The sequence below is a fragment of the Nycticebus coucang genome, chromosome 3, assembly GCF_027406575.1.
Source record: "Nycticebus coucang isolate mNycCou1 chromosome 3, mNycCou1.pri, whole genome shotgun sequence".
In the NCBI taxonomy this organism is placed as follows: Eukaryota; Metazoa; Chordata; class Mammalia; order Primates; family Lorisidae; genus Nycticebus; species Nycticebus coucang.
Genome location: NC_069782.1, coordinates 95,226,631 through 95,254,321, shown reverse-complemented (window position 1 = coordinate 95,254,321; position 27,691 = coordinate 95,226,631). Strand labels below are relative to the sequence as shown.

Below are 27,691 nucleotides of genomic sequence, written 5' to 3'. Positions count from 1 at the left end.
GGAGACACTCACCAGGTAGAGGGCCTGCAAAGATGAGGAAGGCACTACTCTCAAGAAGATCTAAGTTGAGTGGGTTGCCTTATATTGTACCTGTTATTTGTGCCCATCCCCCAGGAATGTTGAGTTCTATGAGGCACAGACTGCTTTGCTCACTAGTGTATTCCTAATAATTTAGAAGAGTGCTTGACATATAGTGGGTGTTCAATAAATATTGAATACAAATGTAAATGTGAAATTATATAGTTCTTTGCATAAACATTTTTCTCTTATTAGACTATTACAGACTTAAGAAATATATAAGGGTATGAGATATTCTTTTAATTATTATTATTAAATCATAGCTGTGTACATTAGTGCAATCAAGGGGTACAATGTGCTGGTTTCATATACAATCTGAAATACTTTAATCAAACTGTTTAATATAGCCTTCATGACATTTTCTTAGTTATTGAATGTAGACATTTGTATTCTGCATTTGATAAATTTTGCCTGTACCCATTCTAAGATGCACCGTAGGTGTGGCCCCACCAATTACCCTCCCTCCACCCCAACCTCCCTCCTCCCCTTCCCTCCCTTGGCTCTTTCCCCATATTCTTGTGCTATTCTTATAACTCAGTGACTAGAGCACCAGCCACAAGTTAGTTGGGGTATAGCCTTCATATGGAAGCTATAAATTAGCTTCATAGTAGGGCTGAGTACATTGGATACTTTTTCTTCCATTCTTGAGATACTTTACTAAGAATATGTTCCAGCTCCATCCATGTAAACATGAAAGAGGTAAAATCTCCATCTTTCTTTAAGGCTGCATAATATTCCATGGTGTACATATACCACAGTTTATCAATCCATTCATGGATTGATGGGCACTTGGGCTTCTTCTATGACTTAGCAATTATGAATTGGACTGCAATAAACATTCTGGTACAAATATCTTTGTTATAATGTGATTTTTGGTCTTCTGGGTATATACCTAGTAGAGGAATTATAGGATTGAATGGCAGATTTATTTTTAGATCTCTAAGTGTTCTCCAAACATCTTTCCAAAAGGAATATATTAATTTGCATTCCCACCAGCAGTGTAGAAGTGTTCCCTTTTCTCCACATCCACGCCAACATTTCTGGTCTTGGGATTTTGTGATATGGGCTAATCTTACTGGAGTTAGATGATATCTCAAAGTAGTTTTGATTTGCATTTCTCTGATGATTAAGAATGATGAGCATTTTTTCATATGTCTGTAGGCCATGCGCCTGTCTTCTTCAGAGAAGTTTCTCTTCAAGTCCCTTGCCCAGCCTGCGATGGGATCACTTGTTCTTTTCTTGCTTATACGTTTGAGTTCTCTGTGGATTCTGGTTATAAACCTTTGTCAGAGACATAACCTGCCAATATCTTCTCCCATTCTGAGGGCTGTTTGCTTGCTTTACTTACTGTATTCTTGGTTGTGCAGAAGCTTTTTAGTTTGATCAGGTCCCAGTAGTGTATTTTTGAAGCTGCTTCAATTGCCCGGGAGTTCCTCCTCATAAAATATTCGCCCAGACCGATTTCTTCAAGGGTTTTCTCTGCGCTCTCTTCTAGTATTTTTATAGTCTCATGTCTTAAGTTTAAATCTTTAATCCAGTGAGAGTCTATCTTAGTTAATGGTGAAAGGTGTGGGTCCAGTTTCAGTCTTCTACAGGTTGCCAGCCAGTTCACCCAGCACCATTTGTTAAATAGGGAATCTTTTCCCCACTGAATGTTTTTAATTGGCTTGTCAAAGATCAAATAAGTAGCTGGGTTCATCTCTTGGTTCTCTATTCTGTTCCATACATCTACCTCTCTGTTTTTGTGCCAGTAGCATGCTGTTTTAATCACTATCAATTTATAGTATAGTCTGAGGTCTGGTAGCGTGATTCCTCCTGCTTTGTTTTTATTTCTGAGTAATGTCTTGGCTATTCGAGGTTTTTTTTCTGATTCCATATAAAACGAAGTATTATTTTTTAAAGATCTTTAAAGTATGACAGTGGAGTTTTAATAGGAATTGCATTAAAACTGTATATTGCTTTGGGTAGTATGGACATTTTAACAATGTTGATTCTTCCCAGCCATGAGCATGGTATATTTTTCCATTTGTTAACATTTTCAGCTATTTCTTTTCTTAGACTTTCATAGTTCTCTTTATAGAGATCTTTCACGCCCTTTGTTAGATAAACTCCCAAATATTTCATCTTCTTTGGCACTACTGTGAATGGAATAGAGTCCTTAACTGTTTTTTCATCTTGACTATTGTTGGTATATATAAAGGCTACCGATTTATGAATGTTGATTTTGTAACCTGAGATGCTGCTGTATTCCTTGATCACTTCTAAAAGTTTTGTGGTAGAATCCCTGGTGTTTTCCAGATATACAATCATATCATCTGCAAAGAGTGAAAGTTTAATCTCTTCTGACCCTATATGGATACCCTTGATCTCCTTTACTTCCTTAATTGCGATGGCTAAAACTTCCATTACAATGTTAAAGAGCAGTGGAGACAATGGGCAGCCTTGCCTGGTTCCTGATCTGAGTGGAAATGATTTCAATTCAACTCCATTCAATATGATATTGGCTGTGGGTTTGCTGTAGATGGCCTCTATCAGTTTAAGAAATGTCCCTTCTATACCAATTTTCTTAAGTGTTCTGATTATGAAGGGATGCTGGATATTATCAATAGCTTTTTCAGCATCAATTGAGAGAATCATATGGTCTTTGTTTTTTAATTTGTTTATGTGCTGAATTATACTTATAGATTTACGTATATTGAACCAGCCTTGAGACCGCAGGATAAAACCGACTTGGTCATGATGTATAATTTGTTTGATGTGTTGCTGGATTCTGTTTGTTAGGATCTTGTTGAATATTTTTGCATCTATATTCATTAGTGATATTGGTCTCTAATTTTCTTTTCTTGTTGGGTCTTTCCCTGGTTTGGGGATCAGGGTGATGTTTGCTTCATAGAACGTGTTGGGTAGTCTTCCTTCTTTTTCTATATTTTGGAACAGGTTGAGTAATATAGGTACTAGTTCTTCTTTAAAGGTTTGGTAGAATTCTGATGTGCAGCCATCTGGTTCTGGGTTTTAGGGAGATTTTGTATAGTTGATGGTATTTCAGAACTTGATATAGGCCTGTTCAACTTCGTTCTGGCTAAGTCTTGGTAGGTGGCGTGCTTCCAAGTATTGGTCAATTTCCTTCAGATTTTCATATTTCTGAGAGTAAAGTTTCTTGTAATATTTGTTAAGGATTTTCTGAATTTCTGAGAACTCTGTTGTTATTTCATCTTTACCATTTCTGATTGATGAAATTAGAGATTTTACTCTTTTTTTCCTGGTTAAGTTAAAAGGTTTATCTATTTTATTGATCTTTTCAAAAAACCAACTTTTGGATTTATTTTATTTTATTTTATTATTATTTTTTTTTTTTGTAGAGACAGAGTCTCACTTTATGGCCCTCGGTAGAGTGCCGTGGCCTCGCACAGCTCACAGCAACCTCCAACTCCTGGGCTTAAGTGATTCTCTTGCCTCAGCCTCCCGAGTAGCTGGGACTACAGGCGCCCGCCACAACGCCCGGCTATTGGATTTATTGATCTGTTGTATAATTCTTCTGTTTTTAATTTCATTTAATTCTGCTCTAATTTTGATTATTTCTTTTCTTCTGCTGGGTTTGGGCTTGGAATGTCCTTCCTTCTCCAGTTGCTTGAGATGTCCCATTAAGTTGTTAACTCTCTCTTTCCGTTTTCTTGAGGAAGGCTTGCAGTTCTATAAATTTCCCTCTTAGGACTGCCTTTGCAGTATCCCAGAGGTTCTGATAATTCATGTGTTCATTGTTGTTTTGTTCCAAAAATTTGGTAATTTCTTTCTTAATCTCGTCTATGACCCACCTATCCTTCAGCATAAGGTTATTTAGCTTCCATATTTTTGTATGTGTATGCAGATTCGTGTTGTTATTGAGTTCAACTTTTATTCCATGATGGTCTGAGAAGATGCAAGGAATAATTTCTATTTTTTTATATTTGCTGAGGTTAGACTTGTGACCTAGGATGTGATCGATTTTGGAGTATGTTCTGTGGGCTGGTGAGAAGAATGTGTATCCAGTTTTGTTGGGATGAAATGTTCTGTAGATGTCTGTTAAACCCAGATGTTGAATGGTTAAGTTTAAATCTAAAATTTCTTTGCTTAGCTTCTTTTTGGAGGATCTGTCCAACACTGCTAAAGGGGTGTTAAGATCTCCAACTACTATGGAACTGGAGGAAAGCAAGTTGCTCATGTCTGTTAGAGTTTCTCTTATAAATTGAGGCGCATTCTGGTTGGGTGCATAAATATTAATAATTGAAATCTCATCATACTGAGTATTACCTTTAACAAATATGAAGTGTCCATCCTTATCCTTCCTTATTTTGGTTGGTTTAAAGCCTATTGTATCTGCGAATAGGATTACAACACCTGCTTTTGTCTGCTTTCCATTTGCCTGGAATATAGATGACCATCCCTTTACCTTGAGTCTATATTTATCCTTTAAGGTAAGATGAGATTCTTATTCAGCAGATATCTGGCCTGAGTTTTTGTACCCAGTCAGCCAACCTGTGTCTCTTTAGAGGACAATTTAAACCATTCACATTAATTAAGAATATTGATAAGCCTTTCGAAAGACCAGTGGACATTTTTAATCCTTTTACGAATGTGGAAGTTGGAATTTGATCAAAAGTTTCTGGATGAGTTTACTTTTGTGGTGGAGGATTATGCTGGTCTTTATGGAGGATAGGTCTGAGAATATCCTGGAGAGCTGGTTTAGTTATGGCAAATTTCTTCAACATGTGAATGTCATTAAAGTATTTAATTTCATCATAAATGAAACTCAGTTTAGCTGGATAGAGGATCCCGGGTTGAAAGTTATTTTGTTTTAGGAGATTAAAAGTCGATGACCATTCTCTTCTAGCTTGTAAGGTTTCAGCAGAGAGATCTGCAGTCATTCTAATATTCTCTCCCTTGTAGGTTATGGTTTTCTTGCATCTTTCTGCTTTCAGAGTTTTCTCCTTCATAGTAACTTTAGTGAAATTGATTATGATGTGTCTGGGGGATGTCTTATTTGGGTTGAGTCGTGCTGGAGTTCTGAAACTGTCTGCTTATTTGAATTTCCGAATCTCTTGGCATGTCTGGAAAGTTCTCCTTCATAATCTCATGAAGAAGAGACTCTGTGCCTTGTGAAGCCATTTCATTGCTTTTGGGGATCCCTATAAGGTGAATATGGGTTTTCTTCAAATTATCCCAGAGCTCTCTGAGAGAGTGATCTGTTTTTGCCCTCTATTTCTCTTCCTCTTTGACAGTTTGGGAGTGTTCGAAAGCTTTGTCTTCAATGTCAGAAATCCTTTCTTCTGCTTGCTCCATTCTGTTACTGAGGGATTCTACTGTATTTTTCAGATCTTTGAGGGCTGCAACTTCTTGTCTTGATGTGTCAAAATCTTTGGTCATTTGGTCTTTGAATTCGTTGAATTCTTGAGACATCTTTTGGATTAATGCTTGGAATTCTAATTCGATCTTATTTGCTATCCAGATTCTGAATTCGATTTCTGACATCTCAGCCATTTGTTTATGCATGGGATCTTGTGCTGTGTCTGCCTTGTTGTTCCTTGAGGGAGTTGATCTACTCTGATTATTCATATTGCCAGAGTTTTCCTGTTGATTCTGCCTCATGATTGTTTTTTACCATTGCCTCTGACCATCCTCAGAGTTGGGGAGGTGTCTCTCCACGATTAGACCCCAGTGGGATCAGTCTATTGTTCCTGGATCTTTGTAGGGAGTGACCCTGTGTAGCTCCTATGGGGCTGCCCCAGTCAGGGAGTTCTGGCTGTGGGAGCAGCTCCGGAGTGTTGCACACCCAGATCCAGCAACAGGGCAGGGTATGGTGCACACGGTTCTGGGAGTGCCTGGCCCCCGATGACTTTGGCACAGAGAGCCCAAGGCTCCAGCAGTCTCTGGGAGGAGGAGGGCTCCACACAGAGGCAGGGAGGGCTCCGGAAGGAGGGCACAGGTTGTGCGGCTACCAGAGTTCCTGGCCAGATGGGCGGGCCGGTGCAGAGGCAGGGGGCCTACGGGAGGGAGGACGTGGGTTGTGCGGCTCTGGGAGTTCCTGGCCGGGTGGGCGTAGGCCCGGTGGGCACTGGGCGCTGGGCCATGTGGTTACTGGCGGAGTCTGTGGCTGGGGCAGGCGTGGGGAGGCCTGGTGGGCGCGGGGCATGGGGCCATGCAGTTGTTGGTGGAATCCCTGGCCGGGGTGGGCGTGGGTCTCTGGGCTGAGATATTCTTTATTTTTATCTCTCCCATGGCACCTGGTTTAGTGTCCTGCACACAGCAATGTCTGCTACTGAACTGAACTGTAATTTTCTTTCTTTTCTTTTTTGAGACAGAGCCTCAAGCTGTCACCTGAGGTAGAGTACCATGGCATCACAGCTCACAGCAACCTCCAGCTCCTGGGCTCAAGTGATTCTCCTGTCTCCGCTTCCCAAGTAGCTGGGATTACAGGCATCTGCCACACGCCCGGGTTGTAGCCGTCACTGTTGTTTGGTAGGCCCAGGCTGGATTCGAACCTGCCAGCTCAGGTATTGTGGTTGGCGTCTTAGCTGCTTGAGCCACAGGTGCGAAGCCTGTAATTTTCAATATCCTTTTTTTTTTTTTTTTTGAGACAGAGCCTGAAGCTGTCGCCCTGGCATCACAGCTCACAGCAACTTCCAACTCTTGGGCTTAAGAGATTTCCTTGCTTCAGCCTCCCAAGTAGCTGGGACTACAGGTGCCCATCACAACTCCCAGCTATTTTTTGGTTGTAGTTGTCGTTGTTTGGCAGGCCCGGGCTGGATTCGAACACGCCAGCTCTGGTGTATACGGTTGGCACCTTAGCCGCTTGAGCTGCAGGCGCCAATTCAATCTCATTCTTTTTTTTTGTTGTTGTTGTTTTTTGCAGTTTTTGGCCAGGGCCAGGTTTGAACCCGCCACCTCTGATATATGGGGCCGGCGCCCTACTCCTTTGAGCCACAGGTGCTGCCCTCAATCTCATTCTTAAATCAAGAAATTATTAACATTATCAGCTTTTGTACTCATAACCATAGAGATCACCACTGTGAATTAAGTTTAAGAAGTCTCAGAACACTCTTTGTTAAATAAAAACATGGTTCTTAGAGCATCAGCAGAGTAATCTTTCCCAGGCACTGCAGGTTCCCCAACTCTTTAAACTGTAACTCAGGGATGAAACAGCCAGAGATACTCATGAAACGCAGTGTCTCTAAAGCAGTAGTTCTCAAGTCTAGCTGCATGTTAGAATCACCTGGGAAGCCTTTAAGACGCACTGGTACCTCCTGCCCACTGAGCTTCTGATTTAATTGGTTTGAAGAGGGCCCCACAACCACGCTTTTTTTTTTTTTTTTTGAGACAGAGTCTCACTATGTCACCTTCGGCAGAGTGCCATGGTGTCATAGCTCACAGCAACCTCAAACTCTTGGACTTAAGTGATTCTCCTGCCTCTTCCTCCAAAGTAGCTAGGATTACAAGTGCCCGCCACAATGCCCAGCTATATTTTTGTTGCAATTGTCATTGTCGTTTAGTAGGCCCAGGCTGAGTTTGAACCCACCAGCCTTGGTGTATGTGGCTGACGCCCTAACCACTGAGCTACTGGCACTGAGCCACACAACCACATTTCTTAAGAATTCCTATTGTAGAGAAGCACTACTTTAGAGGAAGAATATGGTTAGGAGAAAGGGCCCTTTTCTATGGCATAGACAAGATCCGGACAAGGAAGCCTTCAGCGGTTCTCGACCTGTGGGTCACAACCCCTTTGTAACAATGAAAATACATCCTGCATACCAGATATTTACATTACGATGCATAACAGTAGCAAAATTACAGTTATGAAGTAGCAACATCATAACTGTTCCTCACCACAACATCAGGAACTGTATTAAAGGGTTGTGGCATTAGGAAGGTTGAGAACCACTGCCTTAGATCTTAATCCAGGCTCTGAGTGAGTCCTTAATTTCTCTGTCTCTATATTTTCATAGGTACAATATCTAACAAGGCTGTTAGAAAGAGAAAAATGGCTGTGAAGTATCGCACAGTCATGATGTTATACGCAAATATTTATTTAATACCACCTCTAGAACCTTTAATCTTTTAGGTCTGGCTTGATATCTTGATACAGAACCTCACATAGAAATTGATTAATATGTGCCAAATGAAAACTTATATTTTCATGTTAATAAGTCTGAAGGGGAATAAAAGCAGCAATAGAAAGCAGATGGTGATTCCCCATTAATGGAAAGTCCTAGAGAGACAGACTGGTAACCTTAGGAGCAAAGGCCCTTCATTAACTCTCATTTTAGTTAATTGCTATGTTCACTGTTCACAAATTATTTAATCAACATGAAAGAATAAACAATCTTTTTTTTTTTTTTGTAGAGACAGAGTCTCACTTTATCACCCTCGGTAGAGTGCCGTGGCGTCACACAGCTCACAGCAACCTCCAACTCCTAGGCTTAGGTGATTCTCTTGCCTCAGCCTCCCAAGTAGCTGGGACTACAGGCGCCCGCCACAACGCCCGGCTATTTTTTTGTTGCAGTTTGGCCGGGGCCGGGTTTGAACCCACCACCCTCGGCATGTGGGGCCGGCGCCCTACCCGCTGAGCCACAAGCGCCGCCCAAGAATAAACAATCTTAATCTTACAGGCTGGAAATTCTGGACCAGAAGTAATTTAGTACCCTAGAATTTCATCATCATACAAAATTTGTCCTTTCACTTCAGGGCACTTTTGCAAGGTCTTTAGGTCCTAAATTAACCTGTCAAAGCTAAAACATTCCTTCAAAGGAGATGTCTCTAACATCTAATTCATTGCTTTTAAATATAAATTCATAATAAAAAATGAATTAGCCTATCATGATAGATAATAAGTTTAAGGTCAAGTCAATGTCCAAACAAACCCATATATCTGGTCAAAGTAAAGGAGCGTTTCTGAATGCAAACATTATGCTTCCAGCATGGGGGCTAACAAATCCACCCATATATTTGTAATCAATTTTCTGAAATTACTATTTCCAACAGATATCAGCTGGCTACTGGGTGGTACAGAAGTGTTCTCTGGAAAAGAAATATTTTTCTCTGTCACTTTCCATTAATGATGAGTTTTCCCCACAGCCAAGAGAACACCCGCTATGGGAAAAGGCTGGAATGAGTTCAGACACTTTCTCTTAGAGCCCAGTCTGCCTTCATTTGCAGCCCAAAGCTGGTTCAGGGGTCCTTTCAACTTTTCAACATCCAAGACACAAAGGAAAAAGTCTGGCTGAAAATAAGGGCTTTTCACGCAAGATTTTTTGCACAATGACTAATTAAGAAAACTGGGACAAGTACTACCAATCCTATTTCTTATTTTCCATTATTTAATCTTTAAAGCTAGAAGGCTCCTTATAGCAAGCATCTAGGACAAGCCTCTCCAATCATGAGGCTAATAGGGTAAGTGATTTGTTTAGTAAACATGGAAACAAGTGGCAGGACTTGACCTCAAATCTTCTAGCTTCATGCCTACCATACCACACTACCTTGGCAATCTCTCATGGAACATTTTTTTTGTTGTTGTTGTAGAGACAGAGTCTCACTGTACCACCCTCGGGTAGAGTGCCGTGGCGTCACACGGCTCACAGCAACCTCTAACTCTTGGGCTTATGCGATACTCTTGCCTCAGCCTCCCAAGCAGCTGGGACTACAGGCACCGGCCACAACGCCCGGCTATTTTTTGTTGCAGTTTGGCCGGGGCCGGGTTTGAACCCGCCACCCTTGGCATATGGGGCCGGCACCCCACTCACTGAGCCACAGGCGCCACCCCTCTCATGGAACATTTTTAGTGTCAAGTCCTGGTTGTGGCCAGATGGTAGTCATTGTCCAGTAGGAAGAACGTTGGCCTGGGAATAATGAAAATGAGAAGTCTGGGTTCAAGCTCTAGTACTGCTGTAGGTCCGTGTGTGTGTGTGTGTGTGTGTGTGTGTGTGTGTGTGTGACCTCTTAACTAGTCTCTGCTTCACTTTGTTCACCTCACCTCAGAGGCTGATTGAGTTCTACTATTTGCCCTTTTCTTTTCTCACTCTATGTGCAGCTGATGTTGAAGGGCAGCAGAGAGCAATGTAAATAGTGTTACCATGAGTCCCTGGTCTCCAATCTTAATGCTGCTCAAAAAACTTTATTATCTCTTCCTAAATTCTCTAATAGCCTTACTGCCAGTCTTTCTTTTCTATGCTTGCTTCCTTCCAGATTATTTTCCACAAAATAGTCAGAGTTATCTCTTTAAACATACAGCCGTGTCATTTCACTGCTCACACACTTTAATAGCTTCCCACTCCACTGTGAATAAACTCCAAACTCCTTCCATGCCTATAAGGTGCTGCATGTTCTGGTTCTCATCTCTCTGACCTCATCTCAGGCCACTCTCCTCCTTGCCCAGTATGCTTTACCACACAAGTTCCCTTTCAGTTCTTCACAAATTCCAGATTTGTCTTCCTGCCTGTTATGGATTGAACATTTGTCACACAGACCTGCTGCCCATTCATGTGGTGAAGCCCTGACCCTACTGTGCCCAGTGTGGTTTTGTGGAGATGAGGCCTTTGAGAAAACAAGGTCAAATGAGGTCACAAGAGTGGGTCCCTAATCTGATGAAATTAGTGTTCTCAGAGATATCTCTCTCTCTTTCTCCATGCATATACACTGAATAATGCCCAGGTGAGGTCATATCAGAAAGGTGTCTTCCTGTAAGGCAGGAAGAAAGCCTTCATCGGAAACCAAATTGACTGGCATCTTAATCACAGAATTCTAGACTCCAGAACTGTGAGAAAATAAATCTCTCTGGTTAAAACTATGCAGTCTGGGTCAGGTGTGGTGGCTTGCGCCTATAATCCTAGCACTCTAGGAGGCCAAGGTGGGAGGATCCCTTAAGCTCAGGAGTTTGAGACCAGTCTGAGCAAGAGTGAGACCCCCCATTTCTATTAAAAAAAAAAAAAAAAAAAAGAAACCACTTAGTTTGTGGTATTTTGCTGTAGCAGCCCAAGCAGACTGATAGACTGTCTCAGAGTTCTGTGCATGCAACCTCCCTCTGTCTAGACCAGGCATCCTCAAACTTTTTAAACAGGGGGCCAGTTCACTGTTTAAAAGACTGTTGGAGGGCTGAACTATAGTTTAAAAAAAAAACTATGAACAAATTCCTATGCACACTGCCCATATCTTATTTTGAAGTAAAAAAACAAAACGGGAACAAATACAATCACACCGCCTTATGTGGCCCGCGGGTCGCAGTTTGAGGACCCCTCTTCCTTCTTGGGAAGATTTCCTCCCCACGCTCCTTAAATGGTGGTATTCCAGTAGTTTTTTTCCTTGGCCCACAGTTCTGCTCTTTAACATCCCCCTTTGGGCAGTCTTACGGCTTTAACTCTAACAGTGTATTTGATAATTCCTGAATCTACTTCAGGCCTCGTATGGCCACATTTGAACTCGTTATCTTACTATCTAAACTAGTCTCTCCTTTAAAATTCTCAATCTCAATTCATGGTGGTACCCTCTTCCTGAACAAGAAACCTGGGGTTATTCTGGACCCTTACCTCTTCCCTCACCCATTGCTCATCTCTTTTCTCCCTTTGGACTTCAGGTACCAGAGATGAACTAGTTGTGATCCTTGGTTCATGACATACTCTCATCATTATGTTAACACCTTTGTAATAACCGTACATGCCTTGGTTTCTTTTCTTCCTCTGGCCAAAACTACCTACCTTTCCTTCTTTGAAGTGCTTCTTGAGCTGCTTCTGCATGGCGGTCAACTTCTTGGACTGCACCCCACTGTAGGCCAGCAGCATGCCACCAAACTGCCTCTCAGTAATTCTCCCATCCACAGGGTCATGGCGTTCAAACTGGGAGGGAAACAGAAAGAGTGTTCTTGGAGTCAATGGAAAGTATTTTCATACGGAACATAGAATGACCAATTGTTTAAGACAGCAGAGAGCTGATGGCTGGCATTGTGTTTTTGAGCTATAATTCTCAACAAGATCTGGAAAAACTATTGAGAAACATAAGATCTAGGTTCTTATCCCAGATTTGCTACTCACTGTGACTTTAGGAAATTCATTCAACTACTCTGGGCCTCCATTTCCTTCTAGATAAAACAGCACTGCTGTAGCATCTCATATACTTCACAAAACAGAAATATGGTTATGAAAATGCAAACAATTTTAAAGCTCCTTACAAATTCATGCCATTATTAGTAATAAGTGCTCTCTGGATCATCCACATTCCTGTTCCTCAGATAAGACTTTAAAACTAATTGTAAATTTGATCAATTATGCATGTACCGTCATATCAGTTCTTCAATCTGTACTTAATATTATTATGCACTCACACTTTTAAGAATTTCAAAGAAGACTAATACATTTTCAAAATTTCCCTAAAATAGTAAGCAAATCTTTTTGAGAAAAAAAAAGAATATATGTGCCTACATTAAACTTATATACCACAAAGCTACAGAAAAATATTAAATAAATATATTTAAATATGCAGATACAAAGTTTAAGTACAAAGGACTTCTAGTTAATCTAAGTGATACCAAAAAATTAAGATTTTCACTTAAAAATGGAGACAAGAAAGTTATCTCGGGCGGCGCCTGTGGCTCAGTCGGTAAGGCGCCAGCCCCATATACCGAGGGTGGCGGGTTCAAACTCGGCCCCGGCCAAACTGCAACCAAAAAATAGCCAGGCGTTGTGGCGGGTGCCTGTAGTCCCAGCTACTCGGGAGGCTGAGGCAAGAGAATCGCTTAAGCCCAGGAGTTGGAGGTTGCTGTGAGTTGTGTGGTGCTGTGCCACTCTACCGAGGGCCTTAAAGTGAGACTCTGTCTCTACAAAAAAAAAAAAAAAAAGAAAGTTATCTCAGTCCCAGCTGCAATGTTAATGATACTTATAAATTTATAACTATAAAAATGGCTAAAGATGAGCCCAGTAACCAATTAGGAAGCAAAACCATTTGAGGATAACATTTCTACTTTAATTATTAGAAAGTAAGTTACTGGAAAATTTCAGAGTCCTACATGGCAGGGCATAATTCTGTTCTCTTAAGAAGGGCATAAATACACACAAGATGTTGCTAAGTAAGGTCATGCCAACAAGCATTTCTTGAATATCCATTAGTTGTTTAGCATTGTGTTATTCATCAGGGGGTGTAAGAAAGGAGGAGAAAATTCTCATTTTCTCAGTTACCTTCGTAAGTTGATATACACCTTAATTTTATTCTCCCTGGTGAGACTGTGTCTATGAGCAAGACATAAGAATAATATTTTAATAGTAGTGCATATTATGCGCCAGGTGCTCTCACCCATATACGCATTCATTTAATCATCGTTAACAGCACTAGGGAGCTGTTAGTAGCTCCACTGTGTGGATGAGAAAACTGAGACACCACGCAGCTACATGTGACAGAACTGAGATTCAAACTCAGCCCTGTTTGGGCCCAAAGACTATCTCTGAACATCACACAAGTTTCCTACTTCTCTGCACTAGCACACAAGTATCCTACAGGACAGCACTACGTTTTTGATAATCTTATATGGGAGGTTTAGTCACATTTAAGTGAGAAGCAAAACTATTTCCAAAGAGATCAACACCATCAATATTAAGTGAAAGCCTCTTTTTCAGTTCAAGCACTCAATATTTCATGTTTGTCATCACTTCTATACAGCTGCTTAATTTTTTTTTTTTTTTAGAGACTGAGTCTCACTTTGTCACCCTCACTAGAGTACTGTAGTGCCATAGCTCACAGCAACCTCCAGCTCTTGGGCTTAGGCGATTCTCTTGCCTCAGCCTCCCGAGTAGCTGGGACTACAGGCACCTGCCACAACGCCTGCCTGTTTTTTTGTTGCAGTTCGGCCAGGGCCAGGTTCGAACCTGCCACCCTCGGTATATGGGGCTGGTGCCCTACGCACTGAACCACAGGAGCCACCCCAGCTGCTTAATTTTTGACAATACTAAAAGTTTTCAGGATTCAATTTCATTTATGGCTCAATTTGCCGTCCTGAAATACAATGGAGGACTGACAGAATGTTTTAAGTGGGTATACTTTTTACAATATTTTCATCACATTTTTAGTGAAATCTGATACCTGAGCAAAAGTTCATTTATGGGCCTCTTCAAGGAAACTGAAAGAAAGCTGTGGCCCTTGCTCTTCAGGTATATGGGTGAGAGTACTTGGCGCATAGTACGTGCTCAGTAAATTGTTGCTATTATTAAAATATCATTTTGGGGTCTTGCTCATAGACACAGTCTCATGGGGAGGCTTTAACAATTTAGAGTGTTCATCCTATCTTTATCCAGAAGACTTCCCAGCTGTGGGGCAATCCCATGAGTTTGATTTAGATGAGTTTGCAGCTCCATCTCACAAGATAAATGAGTGATTGAAATGTTTCTTGTTCATAACACTGGCAGCAGCTAAAGCTTGCTCAAAGCCTATGAAAGGCCTTTTTATTCCCTGTTCTCCATAGGGGCACAAAGCCTCACCTGTTTTATGTTAGACAGTAAAAACTATCACCAGCAAAGATCCCCAAGTAACAATTCCAATGCTCAGATTAGCATTTTTACTAATGTTCTTGGAAAATTCAGACTTGAGGACAGGTGCAGTGGTTCATGCCTGTAATCTTAGCACTCTGGGAGGTCAAGGCATGTGGATCACTTGAACTCAGGAGTTCGAGACTAGCCCGAGCAAGAGCAAGACTCTGTCTCTACCAAAAAGAGAAAAATTAGTTGGGCATTGTCATGGGTGCCTGTAATTGCAGCTACTGGGGAAGCGGAGGCATGAGGACTGTTTGAGCCCAAGAGTTTGAGGTTACTGTGAGCTGTGACACCACGGTACTCTACCCATCAAAGGCATCAAAGTGTGACTCTGTCTCAAAAAAAAAAAAAATTTAGACTTGTTTTTTGGTAATGAGTTCTCTTATTATTTTTAAATGATTATAAAAGGCTTAAAAACCATAAAATTGAGCTTATCTGCATAGTATGGCCACTTCATGTTTACTAGTTTAGCTCTGTAATTTGATTTGGGGCAGCACTTCTTCTTTTAGGCTATTCGTCTCTTCTGACACAAGACTACCTTACTTCTGACGTCTTTTTTTTTTTTTTGAGACAGAGTTTTACTCTGTCACCCTGGGGTAGACTACTGTTGTGTCATCATAGCTTACAGCAACCTCAAACTCTTGGACCCACGTCATCCTCTTGCCTCAGCTTCCTGAGTAGCTGGAATTACAGGTGCCTGCCACAATGGCTGGCTATTTTTCTAGTTTTAGTAGAGACGGGGTCTCACTTTCGCTCATGTTGGTCTTGAACTCCTGACCTCAGGCAATCCGCTTGCCTAAGCCTCTCAGGGTGCTAGGATTGCAGGTGTGAGCCACAGCACCCAGCCTATTTCTGAGGTCTTAAACATGGCTGAAGGGGCCAAGGAGAGCTTTACACAAAAAACTGTTAATGGAAAAAAGATTAACTAATGCCCTATTTATTCAAAATTTATTAACTAAACATCTTCTGTGTTAAGGCTAGGGAATTTTGAAGGTAGTATCTCAAGGAATATCATGTAGGGCTAAATTTTCAAGGTCAACAGCTAGACATCATGTTGCTCTAGTGGTCAAGTGCATATAGGCTGAGTATACCTAATCTAAAAATGTGAAATGCTCTAAAATCCCAAACTAAATGAGCACCAACATGATGCTCAACAATCACGCTCAAAGCAAATGTTCATCAGAACATTCATTGTTTTTTAATCTTTTTTTTCTTCCTATGACACTTCAAAATAACCCATCACTGCAACATTTTGGATTTTGGATTTTTTTAGGGATGCTTGGCCAGTCAGTACTATGTAGATTTTCCAATATCGAAAACAAACCAAACTCCAAAACACTTCTAGTCCTAAGCATTTTGGATATGTGATATTTAACCTGTATCTTAAGCCTGGACAGTTCTGTGGGTGCCTCCTGCAGTGCCATATGCATGCAACAAATCCCCAAGGTCATAAGAGGGGGAAAGACAGAGGTTATTACAAAATTATCACAATGTAGACAACTTCTAATTGTATATTTGCAAGCAATTCAAATCATTGGCTCGTATTTTACATAACCAAACATATGTTCACTTTGTATTGGAACCTCTTACATTCCACTTCAATGACAAGAATTCCATTCTATTTGATCCTGTGGCACAGGAGGTGTGCATTCTAGCACACCACCAACCATCTGCATTGCTTTTCTGTATCTAGGATGAGAGCTTAACAGCCCCGCATTTTCCCTTCTGCAGCCATTGCCACTTTCTAAAGTGGATACAAGCTGTTGTCTCTCTGTTGCTACCCAGGGGGCTGCAGAGCAGGCAAAGAGGGGCCAGAAAAGTGGAGCCAAAAAAATGCCTGGAAGATTTTTCCTGGCTTTCTGTTCACATTGTGTCTCTTGTTCCCATCCTTGTCCCTGTCCTTTTGGAAGGACAGATGGTCCACACATCTCCAGATGAAATGACTTAAAGAAGATGAGAAACCAGGAAGAAAAGAAAACATGTACTATGAACAAAGGCTAAAAATAAAGTTAGAAAAAAATAGTAAAAGGAAAAAGAAATTAGTATTTGCAAGTGGGTCTTCATTTAGTAAAGACATTTGAGGTTAATATATTCCAAAAATGCAAACTTCAACCTAATTCTCTTTCATCAGTTATCTTTAAGGAGACTTTATCTATCCTCCTGAATAATATTCCCCTTTTACAAATATTTCCAAATGATAAATTTCTTTCTTTCTTTTTTTTACTGTTATTTGCATTTATTTTATGTTGCATCTATTCCCGTGCCATAAGTTTTTGTTTCTTCAGTTTCTTCTGTGCTACCTCTTCTTCTGGTTTGGGAACAATCTGTTCCTTTTCGGTAAGGATCATCTCAATGTGGCAGGGGGAGCTCACGTATGGGTTAATGCGACCATGAGCTCTGTAAGTTCGGCGACGCATCTTGGGTGCTTTGTTCACTTGGATATGCTCAATGACCAGAGAATCTACATCTAAACCCTTAAGTTCAGCATTACTCTGTGCATTTTTAGGCATATGCAGCAAAAATTCAGCACTCTTTTTGGGCCACCGATCCTGTGTCCAGCCCCACTGTTTGGCCTGGACACACCTACCAACTCCACCACTGTAACGTCGGAATGGTACACATTGTTTCTTTAAGGTAACATCCTTCAGATACTTGGTGGCTTTTCGTATATGCAAACCCTTGATGGCCTGGGCAGTTTCACGTGTGTTCTTAAAGTGAACACGAAGATTTGAGCCTCTTGACTTGCATGACTTTGTGGGGTTTTCTGGGTCAAGTGAATAGCGAACCATTTTCACAGATCACCTCAGGCCGCTTAGGGTAAGAGCGGAATGATAAATTTCTTGATAGGCTTTTAAGTTTCTGAACTGCACAAAATTGATTGCATGGTGATCTCAAGCCACTGAGCTGAACACATCTATGTTTTTTAGACTGATTGTATGTGGCTTTGAGATCTTAACCATGACACTGTTGAATAACTGTTATTATTCAGCCCACCAAAAGGAAAAATGATTATAAGCGAGGTTCTCTAGTATAAACCTACCCAGTAAGCAGGACATATGCCTTTCATAGTTTGAATTGAAAGCTATGTTTCTGAGTCAGGAATAGTGACTTGTGTCTGTAGTCCCCACTAGTTCGAAGGCTGAGGCACGAGGATCACTTGAGGCTAGGAGTTGGAGGCTACCGTTACTATGATTGTGCACTATAGCCTGGGTGACAGTTGAGACCCGTTTCTAAAATAAATAAATAAATAAATAAATAAATAAATAATGAATGAATGAATGAAATCTATGTTTCTGCAATTGGCAGAGGAGATCGCGAGCCCCAGGTTAGATGGTCAGGAGCCTTAATTTTCTTGATCTTTAAATATAAGAGGCATCTTCACTGCAAATACTAACTGTGGTTGTCTTTTGACTTACTGGTAAGAAGAGGAAGAAGGCCCATAGTATGGAATGAAGGCAATACAGTTCAGTGTCCCCAGCATGGGCAAAATCATTCATTAGAGTCTTGGACCATGAAATTATAGATTACTAAATTAAACTACTAGAGTTTTCTACTTTAAATACAAAGATTCCTTCCATTTTAAAATTGTTTTTAAGAAAGTTAGGGCTGGTAATCAAATCAATTGACTAAATGATGTCAGTACCAATTGTATAGTCAGACCAGGAAAAGGTTAACCTTCCACTCTGACAGCCCAAAACAGGACGAAAATAAGACTGATAAATGCATTTATTATAGAATAATAAAAATCCAGATATTTTTGATTGAGGGTGTCAAGGGAAAATATTTTAATCTAAGAACAAAGGGTTTCAAGGTTTGATAAGTTTTGGTTTCATTTCACAGAAAGATATATGTATATATATATATATATATTTTTTTTTTTTTTGGAGACAAGAGTCTCACCTTATTGCCCTCAGTAGAGTGCCATGGAGTCTTTAGCTCACGGCAACCTCAAACTCTTGGGCTTAAGTGATCCTCTTGCCTCAGCCTCCCAAGTAGCTGGGACTACAGGTACCTGCCACAATGCCCAGCAGTTTTTAGAGATGGGGTCTTGCTCTAGCTCAAGCTGGTCTCTAACTCATGAACTATGGCAAACTACCTGCCTCGGCCTTCCAGAGTGCTGGGATTACAGGTGTGAGCCACTGTGCCTGGCCTAGAAGGTAATATATTAAAGTGACTAAGAATATGGGCTGTAGAATCAGCAAGGCCTAGGTCCAAATTCCAAATTGAACTCATACTTGCTGGCTGGCTGGCTTACCTCTCTAAGGCTCCAAAATCTCCTTATCAAAAAATGGAGAAAATATTCTCAACCTCATAGTGTTGTTGTAATAATTAAGTGGGAAATATGTGTAAAGAAATTAGCATAGACTTAGATGCCTAGTCTGCACTAAATGTAGCAATTAATATTTTATCACCATGACCTCACATCAGCTAAAATCCTCAATTGATTATTCTGTTCTCAGTCAGTATTAACTAAGTTAAATTACTATTTCTTATCCTTCTTTTCATAATTGCTTTTATTCAGTCTTTGATTACAGAATACTACTATCATATCTGAAGAGTGGAAAAACTAAATGCAAAAAGTTTTTTTTCACCCTAAAGTGATTTTTTTTTTTTTTTTTTTGTAGAGACAGAGTCTCACTTTATGGCCCTCTGTAGAGTTCCGTGGCCTCACACAGCTCACAGCAACCTCCAACTCCTGGGCCTAGGCAATTCTCCTGCCTCAGCCTCCCGACCAGCTGGGACTACAGGCGCCCGCCACAACGCCCGGCTATCTTTTCGTTGCAGTTCGGCCGGGGCTGGGCACGAACCCGCCACCCTCGGTATATGGGGCCGGCACCCTAAAGTGATTTTAAAACGAACCTACTTAGAGTTGGTTGAAGCAGAACACCAGCTTAATAAGTCCAGTATCTTGCCTATGTTTACTAAACAGAAAACCTGGCATAACGGAAGAAGACAATAACATGTAATGAATGAACACAGACAATACACCAGAAGATTCACAATAGTTCTGTCCTACTCTTGGAAAGATTTCCTATATGAGGCAGCGAATATTTCTACCTTTATCTCAGTATTTACTTCCATGATACTGCCTTCTATAAGGATAGTCTTGAGAATGCCTTTCTTTAAGGCTAATCAATAACATTTGAATACTCACTATTTTTTTTTTTTTATTTTGTCGCCCTCAGCAGAGTGCCATAGTGTCACAGCTCACAGCAACCTCAAACTCTTGGGCTCAAGCAATTCTCTTGCCTCAGCCTCCTGAGTAGCTAGGACTACAGGTGCCCGCCACAGCGCCTGGCTATTTTTTTGAGATGGGATCTCACTCTTGCTCAGGCTGGTCTCGAACCTGTGAACTCAGGCAATCCACCTATCTAGGCCTCCCAAGTGCTGGGATTACAGGCGTGAGCCACTGTGCCTGATGTGAGTACTTACTATTTGTCAGGAACTTACCTTAGATAATTCTAGGAGTGCTATCTACCAGGTACTACTATTATTTTATTTTACAGACAAGGAAACATAAACAGAGAGAAGTTAAGTAACTTGCCACATAGTTAATCTGGGGAGAAATTCCTCTCTGGTCTCAATAACCGAACAGTTGGTTTGTACTTATTTTAAAGGCAGTGTGACTCTTTTTACCCGGGTTACTGGAGAGTTTAGAGTCAAGTTTGTGGCCCACTTCTTACAACGGGAGTCTTTATGACTTGCATTTTTCATATTAACTTATTCCTAGCTTTCTCTTACTTTCTTCTTTCTTTTAACTTTGTTTAATTTCTCAGTAAGTTTTTACATTTGTCTCACTGAATGTACTTTTTAAAGCTTTCTGAAATCTTTTCTTGAACAAGGCAAGATAAAAAAAGGTGTTAAATATGTAGGTTGTTTCAGTTTTCGGCTATGATAAATATCACTGTGATAAACTTTTTCTGAACTTAGAAATTATGAAATAAAAATCTGCAGGCTCTTTAAACATTTTATTATGAAATGTTTGATATAAACACAATAATACACTCAATGGACAAGTTATTAAGCATAGTAATAAAACACCACGAGCCCACTACTTACTCTGAACGAGGAAGCATCAGTACAACAGTTACCCATGATCCTGCTTCCCCTAAGAGGTAACTACCATGTGGATTTCTTTTTCTAGTGTCTTATTATGATTTTTAATAGCTTAAAACAAATGTTTGTATTACTAAGTTACATATTGTTTAGTTTTGCTGATTTTAACTTTTTTTTTTGCAGTTTTTGGCTGGGGCTGGGTTTGAACCCGCCACCTCAGGCATATGGGGTTGGTGCCCTACTCCTTTGAGCCACAGGCGCTGCCCTGATTTTTTTAACTTTATAAAATGGCATCGTACTGGATATATTCTTCTTCAATTTGCTTTATTCAACCAACATTATTTCCTACCCTCCTTCCTCACTCCCCCCTTTCTTATTTTGGGACAGGGTATCACTCTATTGCCCAGGCTATAGTGCAGAGGTGCAGTGGCCTCATCATAGTTCACTGCAACTTCAAACTATTGGGCTGATTGTCCTGATTCAGCCTTCTGAGTACAGGGAATGCCACCACATCCAGCTACTTTTTCTATTTTTTGTTGAGACAGAGTCTTGCTCTTGGCTTAGGCTGGTCTCAAACTCCTGACCTCAAGTAATCCTCTTGTCTCAGCCTCCCAAAGTACTAGGATTATAGGAGTGAGTCACTGTGCCCAGCTCAACATTATATTTCTAAGATTCATCCATGTTAATACATTTAACTGTGCTTTTTCCCTTTTACTGTTACAGATTTGTACTGCTTTGAAAATACCACTATTTATCAATTTTCCTTTTAAGGGAAATCTGAGTTATTGTCAACTTTTTACTATGATGAATACTACTGTCATGAACATTCTTATGTAAGTTTTCTGGTGAAAAAGGAACAAGATTTATGAGTTTAGGGTCTTTTTGAAGTGGAACCACTGGCTCGTCAAGAAAATGCCCAATAGGCTTGGCGCCTGTAGCTCAGCGGCTGGGGCGCCAGCCACATACACCAGAGTTGGCGGGTTCGAATCCAGCTTGGGCCGGCCAAACCACAATGACAACTACAACCAAAAAATAGCCAGGCACTGTGGCAGGCGCCTGTAGTACCAGCTACTTGGGAGGCTGAGGCAAGAGAATCGTGTAAGCCCAAGAGTTTGAGGTTGCTGTGAGCTGTGACACCACGGCACTCCACCCAAAGCTTGAGACTTTGTCTGAAAAAAGAAACAAAAAAAGATAATGCCCAATTATTTTCCAAAAGAATTACACCAATATTTTTATCAGCTATGTAAAAGAGTTCCTATTGCTTCACATCTTTACCAACACTTGGACTTTTTGATTTTTGCCAATCTCTTGAGTGTAAAAATGATTGATATAAACTCTGGGTTGCTGTTGATGTATTTTGCCTGATTAATTTCCAGAAAGATGTATCAATTTACAATCCCATTAGTATAATGAAAATATGCATTTCTTGGTATTCTTTTTTTTTTTGTAGAGACAGAGTCTCACTGTACCGCCCTCAGGTAGAGTGCCGTGGCATCACACGGCTCACAGCAACCTCCAACTCCTGGGCTTACGCGATTCTCTTGCCTCAGCCTCCCGAGCAGCTGGGACTATAGGCGCCCGCCACAACGCCCGGCTATTTTTTTGTTGCAGTTTGGCCGGGGCTGGGTTTGAACCCGCCACCCTTGGCATATGGGGCCGGCGCCCTACTCACTGAGCCACAGGCGCCACCCCATTTCTTGGTATTCTTAACAATATCAAATATAATGAAAAAAATCTTTGCTAGAGAAAAAATGGGACTGGGTGTGGTGGCTAATGTCTGTAATCCGAGCACTCTGGGAGGATGAGATGGAAGGATGGCTTGAGATCAGAAGTTCAAAACCAGCCTGAGCACTAGCAAGATCTCATTTTTACTAAAAATAGAAAAATTAGCTGGGTGATGTGGTGGGTGCCTGTAGTCCCAGGTACTTGGGAGGCTGAGGCAAGAGGATTGCTCAAGTGCAAGAGTTTGAGGTTGCTGTGAGCTATGACCCTTTGGCAGTCTACCCAGGGCACAGAATGAGACTGTCTCAAAAAACAAACAAACAAAAAAAAAAAAACAAAGGAAAGGTAACTCATTTAATTAGTATTTCTCTGGTAAGTAGGTTGACTATTTTTATAACATGTGGTGGACATTGATATTCTTCCTTTGTGAATTTTTTTTTTTAAGAGATGGGGTCAGGCTGGTTTCAAACTTCTGGCGTCAAGCAATCCTCCCACCTCAGACACCATGCCCAGCCTCTGTGAATTTTTTTATTTATGTTCTTTGCTTCTTTTAACAATAGGGATGCTGATATTTGTCTCATAAATTTAAGATTTGAAATATTTGCTTTCTGTTAATGTGTTGCAGTTTGTGGGTCTCTTAAGTATTTTTCAGCATTATATGTTTGAAATTTTAAATCTTAATTGTTGCCACATGTATAGATCTTTTTCTTTGCAAGTTCTTTCACTAGTTTATTTCTTTCCTTGTTAAACAAGAAACTAATTAAATACTGATCTAATAGTTTCTTCTTCATTTTTTGAGACAGAGTCTCACTATGTCACCCTCCATAGAGGGCTGTAGCATCACAGCTCACGGCAACTTCAAACTCTTGGCTTAAGCGATTCTCTTGCCTCAGCCTTCCAAGTAGCAGGGACTACAGGCACCCGCCACAAGGCCCGGCTATTTTTTTGTTGTAGTTGTCATCGTTGGTGTGGCCAGTGCCCTAACCGCTGAACTATGGGTGCTGAGCCTACAGTTTCTCCATTTTAAACAAGGAAACATAACTTATTAAACAAGGAAACGTAACCTATTAAAACATATTCCTTGATTATCAAACAATGATGATTAAATTCTTAGAACAAAACAAATTCTTAGAACGAATCTTAGATCATCAGCTAAGTTTGTTTTGAAAAGTTCTCACACCTGTAATCCCAGCACTCTGGCAGGCTGAGGCAGGTGGATGCCCTGAGCTCAGTTTCCAGACCAGCCTGAGCCAGAGTGAGATCCTGTCTCTAAAAATAGCCGGGTGTTGTGGGCGCCTGTAGTCCCTGCTACTCAGGAAGCTGAGGCAAGGGAATCGCTTGAGCCCATGAGTTGGAGGTTTCTGTGAGCTGTGATACCATGGCACTCTACCAAGAACGACACAGTGAGATGCTGCCTCAGAAAAAAAAAAAGAAAAGAAAAGAAAAGAAAGGAAAGGAAAGACCTCCAGTGTAGACTTTTTAATTACTCTGAATGCTTGGGAATTTAGACTAGAATGGGGGTGGGAGTGGGTGGGTAGTGACTTAAATCTAATTTATCAGATTTCCCTTATAGAGGTAAATAATATTGAGTAAATTTAATCCAGTCGACTTCTTTTTTTCCAGGTTAAATGTACATTATTGGGCATGGAGTGAAAAGAAAGGAAAAATAGTTCAGTTCCACAGAAAAGAGGACTAACAGGGCTATTATCCTTACTCAGAAAATTTTCCCAGATTGTTAAAGGATAATCCATATTCTATCATTATAACAGCAAACACTTACATAGCACTTACTATGTGCCACCTCCTATTCCAAGTGCTTTCCAAACATAGCATTTTAAACTATCTAAAACTCACATAGCACTTTAAACTATCTAAAACTCACATAACATTTGAAATTATATAAGATTTGTTGGTTATCTTTCCTAAGACCTGATCAATATGAATAAGACTTCAACTCTGGATTAGCCTGGTATAGAGGCCTTAGGCCTTAGCTACCAGTAACTAACAAGGTAAATCTCCAACTCTCTTTTGAATGCCGACAAGCTGTTAGTAGTGCTTAGACAAAAGGAATGTAGGAATGTTGTTAGATCCAACCAACAGGAATGTGGGAATGTTATTAGATCTAACCAATCTATATATTATAGTTAATGTTACCACAAGAAACTGTTAAAAATTTCAAGCTATTTTTCCTTTAAAATAACTCTTTCAGTAGATCTTATATCCAATTTCTGCTTTTATTTTTTATTTATTTATTTTTGAGACAGAGTCTCACTATGTCGCCATCAGCAGAGTGCTGAGGCGTCACAGCTCACAGCAACCTCAAACTCTTGGGCTTAAGTGATTCTCTTGCCTTAGCCTCCTGAGTAGCTGGGACTACTACCACAATGCCAGGCTATTTTCAGCTTGCAGTTGTCATTGCTATTTAGCAGGCCTGGGCCGGGCTTGAACCGGCTAGCCTAGAGTATGTGGCTGATGCCCTACTCACTGAGCTATGGGTGCCAAGCCCAATTTCTGCTTTTAATAACATGAAGAAAACCCTTGCCTTGCATTATACAATATATTCCTATGGGATTTAAGAGGCTCAACGTTGTTCAGAGAGTTCAAGGGCACTCTTCATATGAGATCACAAGAGTTTTGGAAACAGAAAGACTATTGGCAAAAAAATATAAAGCTTTAATTTCAGGAGATAAGAACCAACAAGTAATTATAATAGAAAAGTAAACTACTATTTTCTCTTACTTGAATGTCAATTTGTTTTCTTCTGACTCTATAATTTCTATAGATGGCACTCTGGGACCTACTGTTTCTAGATGAAAAGACAGCAGATCCCCACATTCCTTTTGTCCAAGTACTACTGACAGCTTGTTGGCATTCAAAAGAGAGCTGGAGATTTACCTTGTTTGTTACTAGATGCCTAATGCCTCTATACCAGGTTTGATGTGCTGATTCTATGTAAAGGTGTGACAGTGTGGGAGGAAGTGGCCAAAGTTAAAGGCTGTTAGATAATGATTATAATTAAAATACAGAATTTACTTTGGGCTTAAATGCATAATTTATTGCTTCCTCATCATAATGAGTGATTCAATAAAGAAAATAAAAATAGAAGTGAAGAAATAAAAGCCAAATCAATACCTTTAAATAGCAAAAGCAACCTTGAAGAGAGAGCAAAAATTTCTTCACCCATCACTGTTATTGATAAAGGAAGAAAACTCTCTAACTCAGTAGACTACTACAGCACATTACTACTGATGATCAGAATATCAAAACCTGTCTAATAGAGGCAAGGATGGTATACATTTTTAGTGGGCCCAGCATGATGCAAATTAGTCATCAACTCACTAAAACATACGACAAACTCCCTCAAGATGTGTTGATCATATATAATAAAATACAGATCATAGCAATAAAATACAGAAATAAAAGCCTTCTGCAATAAGGAGGATCCAATCAATTTTAGACATCTTGTGTTCCAAAAGAAATGTTCATCCGCTGGGAGAGGACTTGGCTTTAAGTGAAAACTTGGTTTATGTTCAGGGATTGGGCTTTTACTTCATTTTCCCTAGGTAGGATATAGTCTCCTTTCTTCTACTTGTACAGATCCTTAAACTTTACTTCTCTTTTTGGCTCTACTGATCTTTCCAAAACACACCCAACTTTCCTAAGTCTCTGTGTTCTTATAATAAGTAAGGTCTGTGACCTAGAGAAGAGTGTATTTGTATTATTTTACCTTATCTTTAAAAGTGCCTATCTCTCTTCTCACGCTACATACTTTGTTTTTGCAGTTTTTGTCCAGGGCTGGGTTTGAACCCACCACCTCCGGTATATGGGGCCACAGGCGCTGCCCAACACTACATACTTCTTGAAAGGAAGAGTCTATGCTTTGTATTGTTGACTGTGTTTGTGTCACACACAGAGCTGGGTTGAATAAATACTTTTCGTTGAATGATTAAATCTCTGCTTCATTTAGAAAACTCATCCATTTTGTATTTATCATCTAATAGGAGTACAAGATACACTTCCCAGCCTATACACTTTAATAACTTAAACACCTAAGGAGAGATTGTGCCACTTCTTTAGAATTGATAATTATTCCCAGGGGAAAAATCCCGAAGTTGCTCCTAAACTTTTAAGGACTAGTTGTGGGCTCTGCTACAAAGCTCCTTTTGTTCCTTTACCAGAGTCCAGTTATATATAAAATATGTCAATAATATTCAGCTCCCATCTAACAGAAACATTAAAAATAGGTAAGTAAACCAACAAATACACAGGAGGTTAGAGGCAGGATAGTGAATGTTAGATTTGTAAGCCAAAAGAACTTGTCCTCAGAGTCCCTCAGAGACTGAAACTATGCTAGAATGATAAATTAGGTGAGGATGCCTGCACATTTATTCATTCAAGTGAGAACCAAAAAAATCCCACCAGTAAAGTTTCCTTTCTTTTTTTTTTTTTTTTTTTGGTTTTTGGCTGGGGCTGGGTTTGAACCTGCCACCTCCGGCATATGGGACTGGCGCCCTACCCCTTGAGCCACAGGCACCACCCGTAAAGTTTCCTTTCTTTTGTCACTTGATTTGTGTATTAGAAAATGCTACCATATCATCAATTTTCATAAAATTCAAGCCAGGGTAGATGTCTGAAAATCATTATTGTCGCACTTCAGCCCATTAGGAAAATGAGAATGTTTTGAATGAAACACAGAGACCCACTCGTCTAAATTAGAAATCTGAATTGTAGGATCTACACTCAGCTAAAGATACTATCCGTAGGAGTCTTTCTATTTAGCCTTCACTCACTAAAATTCTAGTTTGGTAGCTTCTGGGAAATACTTTATGCAAGTAAACTCTGTTCTGGCTCTCTGGAAAGATTAGGATATTTTTCCTGCATCCATAAAAAAAGATATCAATTATCTGGGGAATATAAAGGAAGCCAGTATAGTACGGTGGCAAGAATAGAAGATTTGCAGTAAGAAAGACTTGGGCTTGGTTTTTTCCATGGCCATTTACCAGCTTTGTATTCCTGAGTGATTTATTTAACCTTTCTAAGCCTTGGTTCCCTCATCTATAAAATGGGTATAATTCCTTCCTCTTATGGTTATTATGAGAGTTAAGTTAGATAATACTTATGAAACAATTACTCTAATTAATCTTTTCTAAGATATGTTTACTTGTTTTCTTTAGATTTTCCTATCACTGAAATTGGTATGCCATTTACAATTGCTATTGGCTAGGCAGCAGTTGTGACGCTGTTGTCACTGTCCGTCAAGCATGTCAAAGCTTGCAGAGTAGGTGTCAGGGGCTTGGAAG

The 27,691-nt window shown here is 40.3% G+C and overlaps 1 protein-coding gene across 3 annotated transcripts in view; it reads right to left on the bottom strand.

Annotated features, from left to right (window-relative positions):
* Nucleotides 1–27,691, bottom strand: part of MICU1 (mitochondrial calcium uptake 1) — a 255,844-nt gene that overhangs the window by 24,065 nt on the left and 204,088 nt on the right. For all 3 annotated transcript variants that reach the window (XM_053586212.1, XM_053586213.1, XM_053586210.1), the window contains exon 9: nucleotides 11,796–11,933. In XM_053586212.1, coding sequence (XP_053442187.1) covers nucleotides 11,796–11,933 — 138 coding nt within the window. The remainder of the gene's footprint in view (nucleotides 1–11,795; nucleotides 11,934–27,691) is intronic.